This window comes from Platichthys flesus, chromosome 24, assembly GCF_949316205.1.
Source record: "Platichthys flesus chromosome 24, fPlaFle2.1, whole genome shotgun sequence".
In the NCBI taxonomy this organism is placed as follows: domain Eukaryota; kingdom Metazoa; phylum Chordata; class Actinopteri; order Pleuronectiformes; family Pleuronectidae; genus Platichthys; species Platichthys flesus.
Window position 1 is genome coordinate 6,243,916 of NC_084968.1, and position 15,764 is coordinate 6,259,679.

The following is a 15,764-nucleotide window of genomic DNA, read 5'->3' on the forward strand; positions in this document are numbered from 1 at the left end:
AGGGCCGAGTCAAAACACAACCAGTACTGCACTGGATTAACATTATTGTGTGTGTGTGTGGTGGGGGGATCATGTGCACATGCTTGTGTTTGCAGTGTGGCAGTAAATGGCTCTCAGCTGCAAACATCATGTCAATAAGTTTTCACTTTGTGTGTGTGTTTTGGGAGGGGGTCTGAATTGTTAGGCCGGATATAAACACTATGCTAATGGTCTCTCCACACGGTAGGCAACAGGCTTGATGCACGGTAACTGATGGCAGCCCGGTTGACAGAGAATTGGGTTTTTGCTCCGTTGCGCTTGTGAATTATGGTTGTTGTCGGAAAGAGCATGGTCGCAAAAATGTAATTTATACAGCAGTCAAATTCTAAATGTAATTAAACAGTCATTAAATTAAGTCAAATCAGATGATTACATGCCATGTTTCTGAAATCAGTTCTCCGAGATAGAAAAGTAAAGGAGGGAATGGCAGTCATATAATTACCTCTGCCAAGGAGGTTGTGTTTGCATCTGCGTTGGCTTGTTTGTTAGCAGGATTAGGCAAAAACTACTAGACGTATGACCATGAAACTTGTTGAAAGGATATGGGTCAGGGAAATCCCATTTAATCTTGGTGCGGATCCAGGAACATTGCGTGACAGGGCCTTTTATCTTGATGAAAAAATAAGGCAAGTTAGCAGTCTCATATTTGCCTGTGTGCAATTTGGTGCACATCCAGATAAAAATCAGAGTCTTGTGAAAAGATATTCACTAGACTTGTGAGAAATGTTAATTTAGACCTCTGTTCAGTGCACACTACGTAAACCTTTTTTTTATCCGTCTTACTGACATCCCCCAAATAGGTCACCTAAACCCGATGCTCAACCTGATGTGATTGGTTGCATTCATGTGTATTTCGCATCAGATCAGTTGTGAATGTCATTAACAAATACCGTTTCACTGAGAACCTGTTTAACTGAGTTAGACTCCTATTGGAGCACCAAGTTAGTAAGTCCTCTGCTAAACTGTGCGCTGGCATGTCTCATTTGGCATTCATGATTTACAAGTAGCATGAGTGCGTAATGTGAGAACAAAACAATGATGTCACTTATTGTCCTCCAACACTTCTATAGTTATAACTGAGGGGAGAGGTGAGTGTGGGTGTTAGTGTGTTTGGTTGGGGGTGGCTTGCTAAGCCTGCAGCTGCCCAAAAATGAAGGAAGAATCAGAAGACAAAAATAGTCTGACATGAAAGAGGATAGGAGAGAAGGTAGACCAAAGCGCCCAGGACTGTGAACAATCTCAGAGGTCTCGCACATGAATTTGAACTCGCTGTGCTTTGTGCAGGGTTCCCCAAAATAATGTCCAAGCAGACTACTAATTAAGTAGTCTAATGACTCCTGGGTGGTTGACCCATTAAAGCAAGTACTTAACCAAAGACTGAAAAGTTTGTCCGCTCCACTGACCTTCATATCAGTTCTTGTACATTTAATAATGTTATATTGCTACATCCATGCTATGTTAAATTGTGAGATGTCCTTCAGTTTAAAGAAAACCAACACACGGTCTAAATTTTGTCATCCAGACTTTAAAGAGTGTGACACCTTAACATATAAATATTGCCCCTCCTGTTAATATCTAACACATTATTGAAGCCCTCGTAATTAGAAACTTCCCAGGAAGTTTTCACTTGTTGAGTCTTGTATGTTTATTAAATAGCACAGCATTGTCCTTGATGGGAACCACTGTATTGTTGAGTGTGCAGATGCAGTCTCTTCTCCAGATATCTGTAAAACTATAGCACTTTGGGATGCATTTCCCCTCTTATGTTTTTTTAAAGATGCTTTGGTTGTCTGTTTTTATTTAGTTAAGTTAGCATTGTTAGCACCAGTCCATCTATGTGTATTCATGGCACAAGACATTGACTGTATCAGGAGGAATCTAGAGAGTAATCAGGTGTATGGGTCAAGGAAGTTTTACATTTAAGTTCCTAGAAAGTGTACATTTTACTTGTACATTGTCTCAAAGACACCTGTTATAAACTACAAGAAAGCAGAATATGATGCCGTATCACTTTCCAGAGGACCTTGGGAGACACAAATGTTTTGTTAAGGGCAAAATCTGACCGCCAGGCTCTATTTTGGACAACATTACTCCAATGAGCTCAAAGCAAACCCTCAGTGAGTGACAGAGGAGGACAGATCACCATAGGACAGCTCAGTGAGGACCACCTAACTGTTCCAGAAATCGCCTTTGTCCAGTCAGACAGGGTCTCATTGTGTCAAACAGTCTCTCTCTCCCACATGATCCAAAAATAAAAATAATTTGCTTCCCCCTCGCACAAGGCCACATAAGGTTCTTCCCCTCTCCTCTGGGTTTAATGTAACTGTCATTTGCTTTTAATCCCAGATCCCCCCCCCCCCCCCCCCCCCCCCCCCCTTTCAGGCTTAATCTGCCCTATTATACTTTATATGCAGGTCTGCACTGTCAGCATAAAGTTGTTGGGGGTAGGGGGGTTTAAATGCAGACATTACTTCATACCATCTGGGCCAAGAAACACAATGAAGTTATCATGGAAATCCTTGTTTCCAATGACCCAAGATGTGGTTACGGAGGGAGGAAGATTTTGATTAAAAAAAAAAGTTTTTTGCAGGTAAATTGTGAGACGGCAAGCTTCTTACTTGTTCAAGCCTGAGGTAGATAATTCAACTGTTGAAATGACTAGTCTGTTGGACATAACAGGAGAAAGAGATGATTTGTGTCAACCTCCTCAATCTGCAACAACAGTGTGAATTTCAGTGAAGCATTACTCTCTCTCTCTCTCATTGGTGTCAAATTTCTGAGATGTGTGTTTGTGTGTGTGTGTAATTTCTTCTTCTGCATATGTTGGCATATGTGATTGTGCACCCACACCTTTGTGTGGATGAGTGTGCATTCTTGTATCTTTGCAGTGCTGTTTGTGCCGCAGTTAGTCTGTGTGTGTGTTTGCGTCTCGTCACCCTGGAGCCAGTCGTCCTCTCCTCTGACCCTGATCCCTGTCACCTGTCTGCTCAGATCACACACGCACACACACACACGCACACAGCCACACTCACACTCACACTCACAATTGCTGTGACCCTTTCCTGGAGCTGAAACCCAATCGCAGTTGCCAGCCGTCCAAAACTTGCCAGCGCAGCAAGGTTTTGTTTTCTTTTTGTGGGTGTGTATATAGCTCCAAAGACCTACTGTCTGCTGTAAGATGAACTGAAGCAGAGTGATTGTTAAAAATAACTTTTATACATTTCTGGCCTTGGCCGGAATCATGCGAAGGACCACGCCAGTGATGTACGTTCAGCGGGGCTCCAGTATAGTGACATAAATACAGTGGAGGAAGCAGGGGTTACTTGGGACGTGCATTTTGGGAAAAATACCATTTAAATTCACAAGGAACTTTTTGACCATTCCTAAAATACCCCAACACATGCACACACAGAATGAGAGAATAAACTGAAGTTGTTTGGGCCATTATTACCTGTAATGTCCTATCTGAATTCACACTTATTCTCAAATATTAGTTGTTCTATCATTTATTTTGAGTATATGTATATTTGCATATTATGTTTGGGTGGGGACCCAAAAGCCTTCAAGTGTTGTGCTTTTGCCGCTGTAATTAATGTGCAAATCAGTATCAGTAATTCAATTCAATGCTGCATTTCTTTTTATGCGTTATTATATAAGTAAAACTTCTAACTGTCCACCAGAAACTACTTGAAAACACCTTTTGAAATGGTGATATAAGATGAAATCCACTACATTGTCACAGTCAAGTTCTTATACATTCTGCCTTCAAGTCATCCTGTGCTTACAGTGTTTCCGCCTTTTTTCTTTGTCCAGGAGACCAAGCCATCATCTGGCCGCACCAGCATGCCGCGATGTCGGAACTCCGTCGCCACAACCACATCAGATGACCAGCCGCACATCGGTAACTATCGGTTACTGAAAACCATCGGCAAAGGCAACTTTGCCAAGGTCAAGCTGGCGCGACACGTCCTCACCGGAAAAGAGGTAGGCATTCAAGATTGGAAAGCTTTTATCTCACTATTGGTTCCACTTCCAGCGTCACTCCGACCTTCTGAACATTTTAGACTTTTATTTATAGCCACTTAGGTCACATTCTGGACAAAGGCTTTTCTATAGGCTTGTTGCTAGGCTAAGAAAGCAGTTTTTAAAGAAATATTTAAACCCTAAGTCTTTGTCTGGAAAATAAATATAAAAAAACAAACAGCTTAAATTGTCTGATTAAGACATAGTGACAAGCTGTCACTGAGATTTTGTTAACAAGTCTGGTTTAAGTGGCATTTTACTCCATTTTTCAGGAAGTGACTGGTTAATCACCAAAAACTACTTTGGAAAGAAAAGGAGCTTCATATTTTTAACTAGCCCTGAGTAGAAAAACAATATACACGTTTAGCGGATGTCTCAATGTTAATCTTCCTTCCTGCTTACTGAGAGCAGGGAAGGGTTCACGCTGTGATATAGAGTATGTCTGGTCTGATCTGAGGCTCGCATGGCTTTGGAGACGGTACATCTGCTGCAGGAGATTAGATCACCATTGTCCGCCTGAATAGAGAAGCCTAAATGTCTCTGGCTAACTGTGAATTCCAGATGTGATGTAACATAGCACTCTGTCCCTTTAAGAGCGAAGCAGCGTCCGCTTTGAGCCCATGCCGGGCTCTGTCTGAGGCCCTGTCAAGCCAACTCTCGGCCTGTGTGGCGAGAGCGAGGGGTAGGCGGGCTCTGTCAATGTGTGACAGCCCTGTGCCTGACACCCTGATAACACTCCATGTGACTCGCTGGCACAAACACACACACACACTCAAAGAAAACAAGGGAGAGTCAGAGGGCATGAAAGAGTCAGACAGACAAGTACAACCAGAAAGAGGAGTGGAAGAAAGGAGTTAGTTGATAGCGAAAGACAGAAATGGGAGAGAGAGAAGTAGACCTCTCTCTTCCTGTGTCCTTTTTGAGAGATTCTTTGTTTCCTTGCCTGCTCTCATTAAAACTTCTTTTCTCACATAATATGTCTCCCAACTTGCTCTTTGCCTTATAATGTTTCTATCTCTTTATGTTTATGATGTTGGTTTCCACATTGGATAATGAACTATATACATTAATATTATAAGGGTAAAACCCTGCTTCAGCTCCATTTATCACTTGATGCTGCAAGATTGCATTGTACTGTTTTCAAGTGTCTACAGGTTTGTTTCTTCTTTGGGACCTTTCCTGTATAAACACCATTCTTATTGAAATTTCTTAATGTGGACCAAAGCCTGGTCAAAAACTAATTTCTGAGCTCCTAGGTTAGGGTTAGGGGTTGAGGTGTGAATTAAAGTGAGGTGAAGGTCAGGGTTGGAATTGGTTGTGTTTGAGGATACGGGTTTGGCCGTTGAAGTGTGGAATGGGGAGATCTAACAAGGATATCTGCGCAAACTTTAAACAATGCTGGTCAGGTTTTCAGGGAGTGTGTGTATCTGGGGCTATGCAGGTTTGTGTTAGGGGGATGTGTCAAACCCACTAACCCATTGTATTGAATGAATAATAGTGTAATAATAGATGAATATGTTCTTGTTTTGCTTGTAGGTGGCTGTAAAGATCATTGATAAGACACAGCTCAACTCCTCCAGTTTGCAGAAGGTGGGTCACTCTAACTCTCGCGCACGCACACGCACTGACACACACGGGCAACGGAATGAAATCCAGAACTCAGTCCCTCTTATCCCTTTTTTGCAGAAGTCATTTTCACTCTTCCTGCCCATGTGTCTTTCTCTTTCTCTCTCTCTATTCGTCCCTCTCTGTTTCTGAAGTGGTCTAGTTTTCAGAGAGAGTTTTAATTACAGGAAACAAGCTGCAATTACTTCCTTTGATCGTGGCAGGGTGGAGTCTGTCCACTTACACGCACAACTCTAACCATGTACGCTTGCACACTAAACACACACACACACACACACACCAAGTGTCTTGCAGCCAGAGACACAAGATATAGAAAACAAACTTGTGTGCAAAATCACTCGAAAGCATTTGATGTTTAGATGTAGCAAAAGTTTAAAGTATTTAGAGAGTGACACCTTTTTGTGCTTTAGACTCAAATTTGAAATTTAAATAAAGGATGACATGTGACAGCAAGTCTGAGCTTCAATTTGAAGAGGTATACGTCATTATAGAAAGAACTGTGTGGGCGATGTGGCTCTTTTATCACATTACAAGCAAGCTGCATTCCACTTGTGGAAGACCAGGCTAAAGGCAGAGACACAACATGCAGGAACTGGAGGTTGCTGCAGCGATGGCCTGGGAGAGAATCACCAGGAAAGATCCAAAGAGTCTGTTGATGTTGAAACTCTCCAAATACTAACATACAACAGTCAGACTCCCTTGCATAGATTGTAAGTTAGCACTCAAATGCAAATCTATGTGCATGCGCCAATTATAGATTTTGCAGGGATTGAAGTTTACCGTCATTTTAGAAAAGCTGAATGAGATCAGTGTTGATCTAAAGTGGTGGGGGGGGGTGACACATTGAGCCAGCCTGGTGGCTGTGATGTTAAACATAGACTATCTGCAAGGTAAAAGGATGGATCATGACCCAAACACAAATATTCATGTAGGCTCAGGGCGCATAGCTACACTGAGCTGCCAATATTCACTGAGAAATCAACGAAAAAGTTAAAAACATCTATCTCACAATGCTTTAATTGGTTCTCTTCTGACCTTTAGTTTCAACCAAATTTTGCATAATTCAGTTTCCACCCGATAGACCAAAAATCAAACTCAGACGAAAACTGAACCTTTGGTGGCGGTTATACCTTCATTTACAACAGAGTCACCTCAAGACAGTGCAAACACACAAACAGGCAATGTTGTCAGACTAACAGGTCTATATCATATGTTGAAGATGTTGGCTTTTTATTCATCAAAACCTTGAGGGAGCTTCATGTTAGCAAACAGAACTTGTTAAGCCAATTTTTCCCAGTCGAAACTTATTTCATGTTTGTTATGTATTTGTAATGGGTTATTTAAGGGCAGTTTTTTAAAGCCAGATTTAGTAACAGTCGTGCATTTAAAGAGCTCTACACACAGGTACTTTAGCTGACTTTAGAATAAGCATATATATTCAGCTTAAGGGCTCTGATTGACATTGTTAAATATTGCAATCTCTTTGTTGCTTTTTTGATTGTTTTGCAACACTAACAGCTCCAGCCTAGCAAGTTTGCGACTGGCTGTCTGTCTACAGTGTGACATCCGGGTTATTTGCCTCCAAAACATCCAGGAAGCACAGTGTGACTTTATCTGCTGACTCGTAGTAAATAAATTCCTAATGAGTATAAAGCTTCTCCTCGTGTCTTTACCATAGGAACAGACCATATTGCCTGGAGGTAGACTTCAGTCTAATAAGTACTTTTTTATGAGTGCTTTTGCCTGTTTCTCATATTGTTAACAGTTTACAAGTAGCACAATGCAAATCAAACTTTTCATTTGTCTGTTGAACTCTGGGATCCTTAAATATGTTTTGGCAGCCCTGGTTTCAAACCGGTGTTGCCTGAATCGCTGCTGTTGCGTAACCACGAGCCTTGTTTTGTTTTTGTCTTCCTTCGAGTAATTTGACCCGCATGTTCATAAACAGGAGATGAATGTTTGGGTTTTCCGTGTCGTTTTACACTACAAATATTGACTGGAGTCTTTGCAATGACACTGCAATCCTAAACTAAAACAGCTATTTTTCAATCTCAGAATCTTTTTTCCTTTTCCCTCAATGTCCATTTGTGCACATACACTGACACTAAAATCTTTGACACTATTTGCACAGGAACATGTCGAGTATAAATGTAACTCACAACCCCACCACCTGACGTCTGAAAGTGTATTTGACACAGCACCTTGTGTGGTTTGCTTTCTAACAGCTCTTCCGGGAGGTGAGGATCATGAAGATGTTGAATCACCCCAACATAGGTGAGTCATGCAGACACGTGAGCTGTTCACTATGTCATCACTCACTAAGAACCAGACTTTAACTGTTCTGCATTCGTAATCCTTTTTCTATTTTCATTCCTCTATCTTCTCCCCTCACCCTCCAATTCACTCAACCCTCTCCATTCAATTATCCTTACTTCTTTCTTTCTCCAACTCCAGTCAAGCTCTTTGAGGTCATCGAGACAGAGAAGACACTGTACCTGGTAATGGAGTATGCTAGTGGAGGTAAGTGCGTGCCACTGTGAAATCATTCCCCCTGAGGCTCTGCTCTCTGGATGTTATCTTGTGTTTCCCATCAAACAAAAAATGCTACCTCTCTTTAATGTACAGCCTCTAGAGTCTTTCAGAAGTTATTTGGCCAAAGGGTTGTTTTCAGAAATCGCAATATCCTCTTTTGTATTTACCCTGCTTGTGTGCCCTTTTTTTTACACTTATTTTCTCAGATGAAATTGAAAACCATTTTATATGTCTTAAATATCAGTCTGTAACTTAGAAATTACTTTAAATAATGATTAGGTGTGCTCCTTGTTTTTAAAGCACAGTACTCCTCAGATCAGCGTCCCATTGAACCAATACTATTAAGGAGACTAGTGTCTGTTTCAAACACTAAAACTTCTCTCTTGCATTTTCTCTCGTCTCCCAGGAGAGGTCTTTGATTACTTGGTGGCCCACGGCAGGATGAAGGAGAAAGAAGCCCGTGCCAAATTCAGACAGGTGTGTGCTGGGGGGAAATTTTCCCTACTTGTGTGTGCAATATCATAGATAAATTATGCTAATATGTTTAATTTAGGATAAAGTTTGATTGAGATTTAAAGTGATTCGTCAGTGTGGAGTCTTTCTGTATCTGTGGAATAGTGGCAGATGGGATGAGAGCAAAAGGAATACAGCCTTACACACTACTTATTACATATCATTTATGGTTAAAACTATGTTGTTGTTCTTTTAAACCCAAAAAGACATGTATTTTAAGCTATCTTATGCTTCAATGATATAATTTCTTTTACCATTAACACGAGGGACTGCTTTAATTCGTCATTCCTACTAAATCCATGTGAATGTGTCCTGATAAAATCCTAATGAGGAACATTCACTGATTCAACCTTGCCATTTTGTCATCTTTTCTCTCCCCCTATGACTCCCTCTTTCTCTCTCTCACTCACTTCTCACTCTGCAGATTGTGTCAGCAGTGCAGTATTGCCATCAGAAGTGTATAGTACACAGAGACCTCAAGGTGAGAGAAAACACACGCGCACAAACGCACACTCAGGAATTACATTGAGCGTTGAAGCGCAAGCAGCCTCTCTCTCTGAGTCTCTAATCACAAAGATGTCATTCTCTTTCAAGTACAATGACTTAAACTTGTACCCATTCATCTCCACACACACACACGCGCACACACACACACACACACATACACACACACAGTAGACAGCTTTACGTCTTTGGTAGTCTCCTGTTTTCTCCTTTTGTCTCTATTTTACTCCCAGTCTTTGATTCACAGTATGGTCGCCAATAAATAAAAGCAACACACACACTCACTTATCTATTATTATTTCCGGGTCATTTGGGTTCTTAGCATTATGCAGTTATAAATCCTCTTATTGTGTCAGCAGGCAGAATAAGAGGACAACACATTATCATGATTACTGTAACAATGATCAAGCGGAACCCTTTCATCCTTAAGTCCCAATAATGGTTATTTTTGACTTTTTAATAGACTTTTCTTTTGGATCAAGATGTTCTGCACTTTAAGCAGGTGATGATGGTTAATAACGGTTGTCATTTACCAAAAAAAAAAAAGGAGGCAGCCTGGGGAAAAAAAATAGTTTTCTGGAGTACAGATAGTTCTCATTATTATAATGCGTACCATCCTGCACAATATCCTAATCACTCTTGATCTCTGGGGTTACGATGTGAAATCCAGGACAGGCTTAACTCTACTGGGCCTGACACTGCGAGAGGCAAATTTTGATGAGACTGCATTTTTAGCCAGTGTAAAATTATTCTATCTGGGTGCAGAGATGTAAAAGAAAGCAATCCAGATAAATCCTGCTCTACTTAAGTTTCTTCTGAAAAACACATCATCAGTTAAATGTTATTGTTTGACCAATTAAAAATATTAATGAGCTGGGACGGCGTATAACTCACCTGGTAGAGCTGCCGCCACATATCAAGGCTTCATGTCTCTGCAGCGGCATGGGTTCAATTCCAGCTTGCAGCCATTTGCCGCGTGTCACCCCCAGTCTCTTCTGTCCCCCCTCTCACTTCTAAATCTGTCCTGTCAAAGAAAGGCCTAAAATTCCCCCCAACTTTAAAAATGTTAATGAGCTATATATAAAAATATGCCAAAAATTTAATGACAAGCCAGTTTTTGTGTATTTAATAGGTCAGAGCTTGCAGATGATGTCAGTGATGTATTAAACACACAGAAGCTGCAGAGTATTCAGAGCAAGTGAAAAGGAGAGTGCACCTGTTGCTAGGCAACCCCCGCCTCCTTGCTCACTGGCTCACTTTAGGCTCAGGAATACACACACAGCACACACACAGAAATAAACTGTGCTAGCTCACTTTGCCCATTGTGTGCTTCTTGCAGGCCCCAAGCCATTACTCTTAAAACCTCTTCTCTCTCCAAAGACCCAGTTTTTTCCTCCAGAGAAAGATGAATTTCAGATATAGTGTCTGTAAATGAGTCGCAGTGTGTAATTATTGCTCTGCATGTCTATTTGTCAAACTCGTCTGCTACAAAGTTATTGTTCCTCTGACCAAGTGTAAAAATATCACAGTAATGCAATACACAAAGCAAATCTCAAGTTTTTTTTTTTGCTTCTTGGCAAATGAAAAAATAAATCCCAGCACATTGATTATCATTCATTATCTCCTGTATCTTTTTCTCCCACCACATCCTCCTGCACTCTACATCATAATTATGTCTTTATTTTTATCTCATTTTCCTTTCTCTCGCACTCTCATCTGTCTGTCTGTCTGCAGGCGGAGAACCTGCTGCTGGATGCAGACATGAACATCAAGATAGCGGACTTTGGCTTCAGTAATGAGTTTACGCTGGGGAACAAGTTGGACACATTCTGTGGCTCTCCGCCCTACGCTGCCCCGGAGCTCTTCCAGGGCAAGAAATATGACGGGCCAGAGGTGGACGTCTGGAGCCTGGGGGTCATCCTCTACACACTGGTCAGCGGATCGCTGCCCTTTGATGGCCAGAACCTCAAGGTCAGGGAAAGGAGAGCGAGTGCTTGTGTGTGTGTTAATGTTACATAAGTGGATGTCTGTATTCTGTGGGTGGTTGCAGTATTTGTCCTGCTGGTCTCTGTTCCTCTACAGAAAGCAGAAACTGAACTCAAGAATGAGTGAACTTGTACTTTTTAAATGGATTTGGTGGTTTTTTTTAGACCGAAAAGAAGATTCAATACTCTCTGAGAACTGTACTTATTCTCACCACCTATCACACTTTGCATGCAGTCAGTACCCACATGACTCATTCTTGAAGTGCAGACACATTTTGGGTGGGCGATATGACATTGAATGTGAAGCTATTGATATTAACATGCCTGCAAAACACATCCATGATCATTAAATATGCCTTTGCACTACCTCTCGCTGTGCACACTTAAGTTTGACACCTACATTTCTAGGTTTAGTAATTATTTAACAAACAACTTCACTGTCTTCTGTTTTTTTAATCCCTTGTGTTTGATGCTATAATAAAATATATTCCTTTTCTTTATGTGTGATGCACTCAGAAAAAATGTGAAGTGATTACGTCAGCGTTTAATGACTGCATTTAATTAATTAGATTTTTTAATTTCAGTATTTGTTTTTCTGAATATTCAGTGCCTGGCAGTCTTAGCTCCTTGAAAGCCTGTTTTGTGCATTATAGTGTGTAAACAGGCACTTATCCTCCAGTCGCTGAATAAGTGCTAATTTATGAGAGCCATAATATCCACTGAATTAAATAACCAACACAAATGTTAACCAGTTGTGCCGGGTGATTGTATGGAAGCTGAAAAATATCTCAAATCAACTTAATCAAAATAAAAAACTAAGTATTTACCAGAAAAAACATGATTATAATTTTCCCATAACGTCAAACATTACGTTTGAATTGAGCTTATTTAGATGCTGTCCAGCTTTTGGTTAAGTGAATGAAGTGCTTGTTTAACAAAACTATTAATCTTTTGTGGGTGTAACCACATCTAATGTTGCAATTTAGCTAATACAAGCCCAAACAGAGGGAGCTATAGTGAGAGAGATGTAAGGACCTGCATACAGATGAGATGTTGATTTAAAACACATCCAAAAATGTACAATATTTTCACAAATGCACAACATAATCAGGATAACCAATCAAATCCTCAGTCTTTCCTCCTCCAAAACCTAAAGTTGTGCCCTTTTCCATCTACAGGAATTGAGAGAGCGTGTCCTGCGGGGCAAATACAGGATTCCCTTCTACATGTCGACTGACTGCGAAAACTTACTTAAGAAGTTCCTCATCCTCAACCCGTCGAAACGAGGCAGCCTCGAGGTACATGCATGTATTGACACACGCATTCACAAATCACAAGACACTGTTGGATTGCAATGGTGGAAGTATGTAGATTAAAGTGAAGCTGGGTTGTAAAAAAATCTATTTCTGCCATGTTATTTCCCTTTTATTTAATTCTCACGTTGAACAAAACTTTTCCTTATATTTGTATTGATAAAACATGGACACTGAAAAAAACAAAAACTAACCTAACTTATTAGTATTTAAACAGAGTGCTATACTCTTTACCTGCACTTGCCTTACCAGCTATATGTGACTTTGTTACTGAAGTGTAAAGTTCTTTTTAAAACCATAGTAAATACTTGTGAGTTGAGAATTAATGACTTGCTGAATTTGGTTTCACTAAAGGTGGATGAATGGAAACGGCTTTAGACGGAAGATTTTATCATTCTTTAGTTTTTGCTTGACCTGATAAATGTAGAAGCCGCACTGTAAAGTTAACTCAAGCTTTAGTGCCAGAAATCAGTCATGTGTCTGTTTACACCTGCTTTAGAGTGTTTTAGATCAAGCAGCTCACTGACTGAGGATGATTGAATTTACATCTGCGTAAATCTCCATTAAGCAATCTGTGAAACATTATGTCCTTATATGTCCTGTTGCCTTTGGCTACAATTTTTACCTGACACAATCTGTTTGAATTATGTACGTGATCATCATCCATTTTTTTTGTGTCCAAGGATGTGCCTGAAAACAAGACGGGTCATCTGTAGGAGCTCATCTCTTTATTCAAAGCTCAGTGAAGCTCAACTCAGGAAGCAGAACCCTGTACTGGAAAATCAATTGTTTAAGAGAGGCTGTTACAATTAAGTGTTTATTCATCAAAGCAGATATTATTTTTTGAATGGAGACAGTACTACGACAGAGTGTTGCATTGTGGATTGTTTGTCGCCTTAATGTTGCTGGGTTAGTGAGTGTTTTCAAGTCTGTCTATTGTGAGACTTTCAGAGTTACTCATCCTCATGTATTTGCTAAGTCCAGTTTAACCTGCAGGAGTTTCTTAAGGCCGGTGTAACATGTTCCACTGCCAAAGAGGAAATTGTCAAAACAACTTCCTGGTGTCTTCCAACCACTTTACTAAAGGAGAAAAAAAACATAGAAATATCTGCCATACAGCCTAGAATTATGTCCATGTTGAGCGAAACCTAAGCCCAAATAAATCCAGGGAAAACCCTGTGGAATTTGATGCACATCTGAATGTTACAAAGGAACATTTATTTCTATATTGACAATAAATACCTGAGCCCGTGAGAAAATCCCTACGGAATACAATGGTAATGGTGTACCCTCCTTGTTTGCTATCCACTCTTCCCTTAACCTTTCCTCCCTCCTCTGCTTTTTCCCCTTCATCCTCCTTGACGTCTTATGTCTCCCTCTATCTGTCTGTTTGACTTGCTCCCAGCAGCAAATAATGAGGGACCGATGGATGAATGTTGGTCACGAGGAGGAAGAACTCAAACCCTACATTGAGCCCCAGCCAGATTATAAGGACCCTAGGAGGACAGGTAGGCACAGAGACACACAGAAAAAAGGTAAATGCATTCCTTTATACAATTTTTTTTTTTTCACTCACACACAACGTGACATGTGTCCTTCGGAGAACAGTGGAGTAATCATGGTCTGCCTTTTCTGTGTGCGTATAGAGATCATGCTGCAAATGGGATTCTCTCAAGAGGAGATCCAGGACTCGCTGTTGAACCAGAAGTATAATGATGTAATGGCTACATACCTACTACTGGATTATAGGAACTCTGAGGTATACTGATTCTCTTACACTCAATCTATGTATCATTGAGACACTGAATAAAAACACAATCTAAGACCTGTTGAAACGACCACCTAAAACCCATGAGCTGACAGATTTGCAAACGTTTATAAAAACGTTGATATGTCAGCCTCTGAAGCAGATACCGACCTGAAATAAAAACATTTCATTCGTAGTCAACTATTTCCCTTAACTTCTTCATTTACGTTGGTTGGTTTTTTAAGTGAGCAACAAAGCCAGCAAACTTGCCGAGAACTCCTCTACTTGTCTGAAACGCTACTTTCAAAACTTCTTGCAGGCTAGAAGCGCCAACCGGCACAATTTTTAGTCCTTGGTATTGGCTTTATCCACACCAGAGCATCTCTGCATTCATCTGCTCCTGGCACCCATTTGTCTTGTTTTCTCTTCCTCAGCTGGATGAAAGTGGCATCAAGCCTCGACCAGGAAGTGATGTAAGAAACATTAACGACCCCTCCCCACCTCAGAAGGTACAATGAGAACACATAAAGTTATCTGCTAATATGTAACGAGGTCTCCCGACTCCAGGCAGTGATGGTGATCACAACATAAGCAACCTGTGAATCTACTTTGATGTTATCCTCTTTTTAGGGTTTGTGATTGTAGACCGACACATAGTTTCAGTGAGCATCAGCAACCGCTGTCTCCATGCATGCTTGAAATTTTTGCATTAATGGCTGAACAGCTCTATGGCTGAGAGAAAAGTGGCTGTAAACATCCCAATCCCAATATGTGTGTGTGTATAAACAATCTGTGACATAAAGAATGACACAGTGACCCGTGTCCTTCTTGTCTAAGGTACAACGCAGTGTGTCATCCAACCAGAAGCCTCAGAACCGCAGAACCACTGACCAGGGTGAGAGCTGTGTGTGTCTCTTGAGATTGGGGGGAGCCGGTGGAGCAACTTCAGTTTTTTTTTTAAAATACCTCTTCACAGTTAACTATAGACATGTTATAAAAAGAGGGGGAGTAGGAGAGGGAACAGAAAGGAGGTGGATCAGGGAGGGTTGAATCTATTTGGGAACAGAGAATGAAGTAAGAAAGAGGAGTGGAGAGGGGACAATGTGTTTAAGAGGTCTGGCAGAGCAGATTTAATGAAAGGAAGCCACGAAAGAAGGTGAAACTGATTAATATTAGTGGTGTCAGGATTTTGACAGATGATTGGCAGAAAGCTTCAAGTGACGGCCTTTCTGATGCACTCCCTCTTTCCCTTTCTTTTTCATAGGCTCCACCTACTCTAAGAGGGGGGGTCAAGCAGACAACCGGACTGCAGCTGAGGATTCTGGGAGGAAGGGTTCGTCGGGCAGCTCCACTACCAAGGTTCCGGCCAGCCCTCTCGTCTCCACTGATCGCAAGAAGAGCGCTACGCCCTCCACCGTGAGACCTTTCTTCCAATCCCACGCATACATGACATACATGACATACATCACACGCATACATGAC

The 15,764-nt window shown here is 41.0% G+C and overlaps 1 protein-coding gene across 12 annotated transcripts in view; it reads left to right on the forward strand.

Moving 5' to 3' along the window:
• mark2b (MAP/microtubule affinity-regulating kinase 2b) overlaps positions 1-15,764 on the forward strand; it is a 44,574-nt gene that overhangs the window by 11,412 nt on the left and 17,398 nt on the right. For 7 of the 12 annotated variants that reach the window (XM_062384288.1, XM_062384290.1, XM_062384296.1 and 4 more), the window contains exons 2-14: positions 3,853-4,023; positions 5,599-5,652; positions 7,914-7,962; positions 8,143-8,208; positions 8,627-8,697; positions 9,158-9,214; positions 10,972-11,208; positions 12,401-12,520; positions 13,944-14,070; positions 14,182-14,294; positions 14,717-14,791; positions 15,120-15,177; positions 15,547-15,698. In XM_062384288.1, coding sequence (XP_062240272.1) covers positions 3,853-4,023; positions 5,599-5,652; positions 7,914-7,962; positions 8,143-8,208; positions 8,627-8,697; positions 9,158-9,214; positions 10,972-11,208; positions 12,401-12,520; positions 13,944-14,070; positions 14,182-14,294; positions 14,717-14,791; positions 15,120-15,177; positions 15,547-15,698 — 1,350 coding nt within the window. The remainder of the gene's footprint in view (positions 1-3,852; positions 4,024-5,598; positions 5,653-7,913; positions 7,963-8,142; positions 8,209-8,626; positions 8,698-9,157; positions 9,215-10,971; positions 11,209-12,400; positions 12,521-13,943; positions 14,071-14,181; positions 14,295-14,716; positions 14,792-15,119; positions 15,178-15,546; positions 15,699-15,764) is intronic. The other 5 variants (XM_062384291.1, XM_062384293.1, XM_062384300.1 and 2 more) reach the window with 2 other exon arrangements.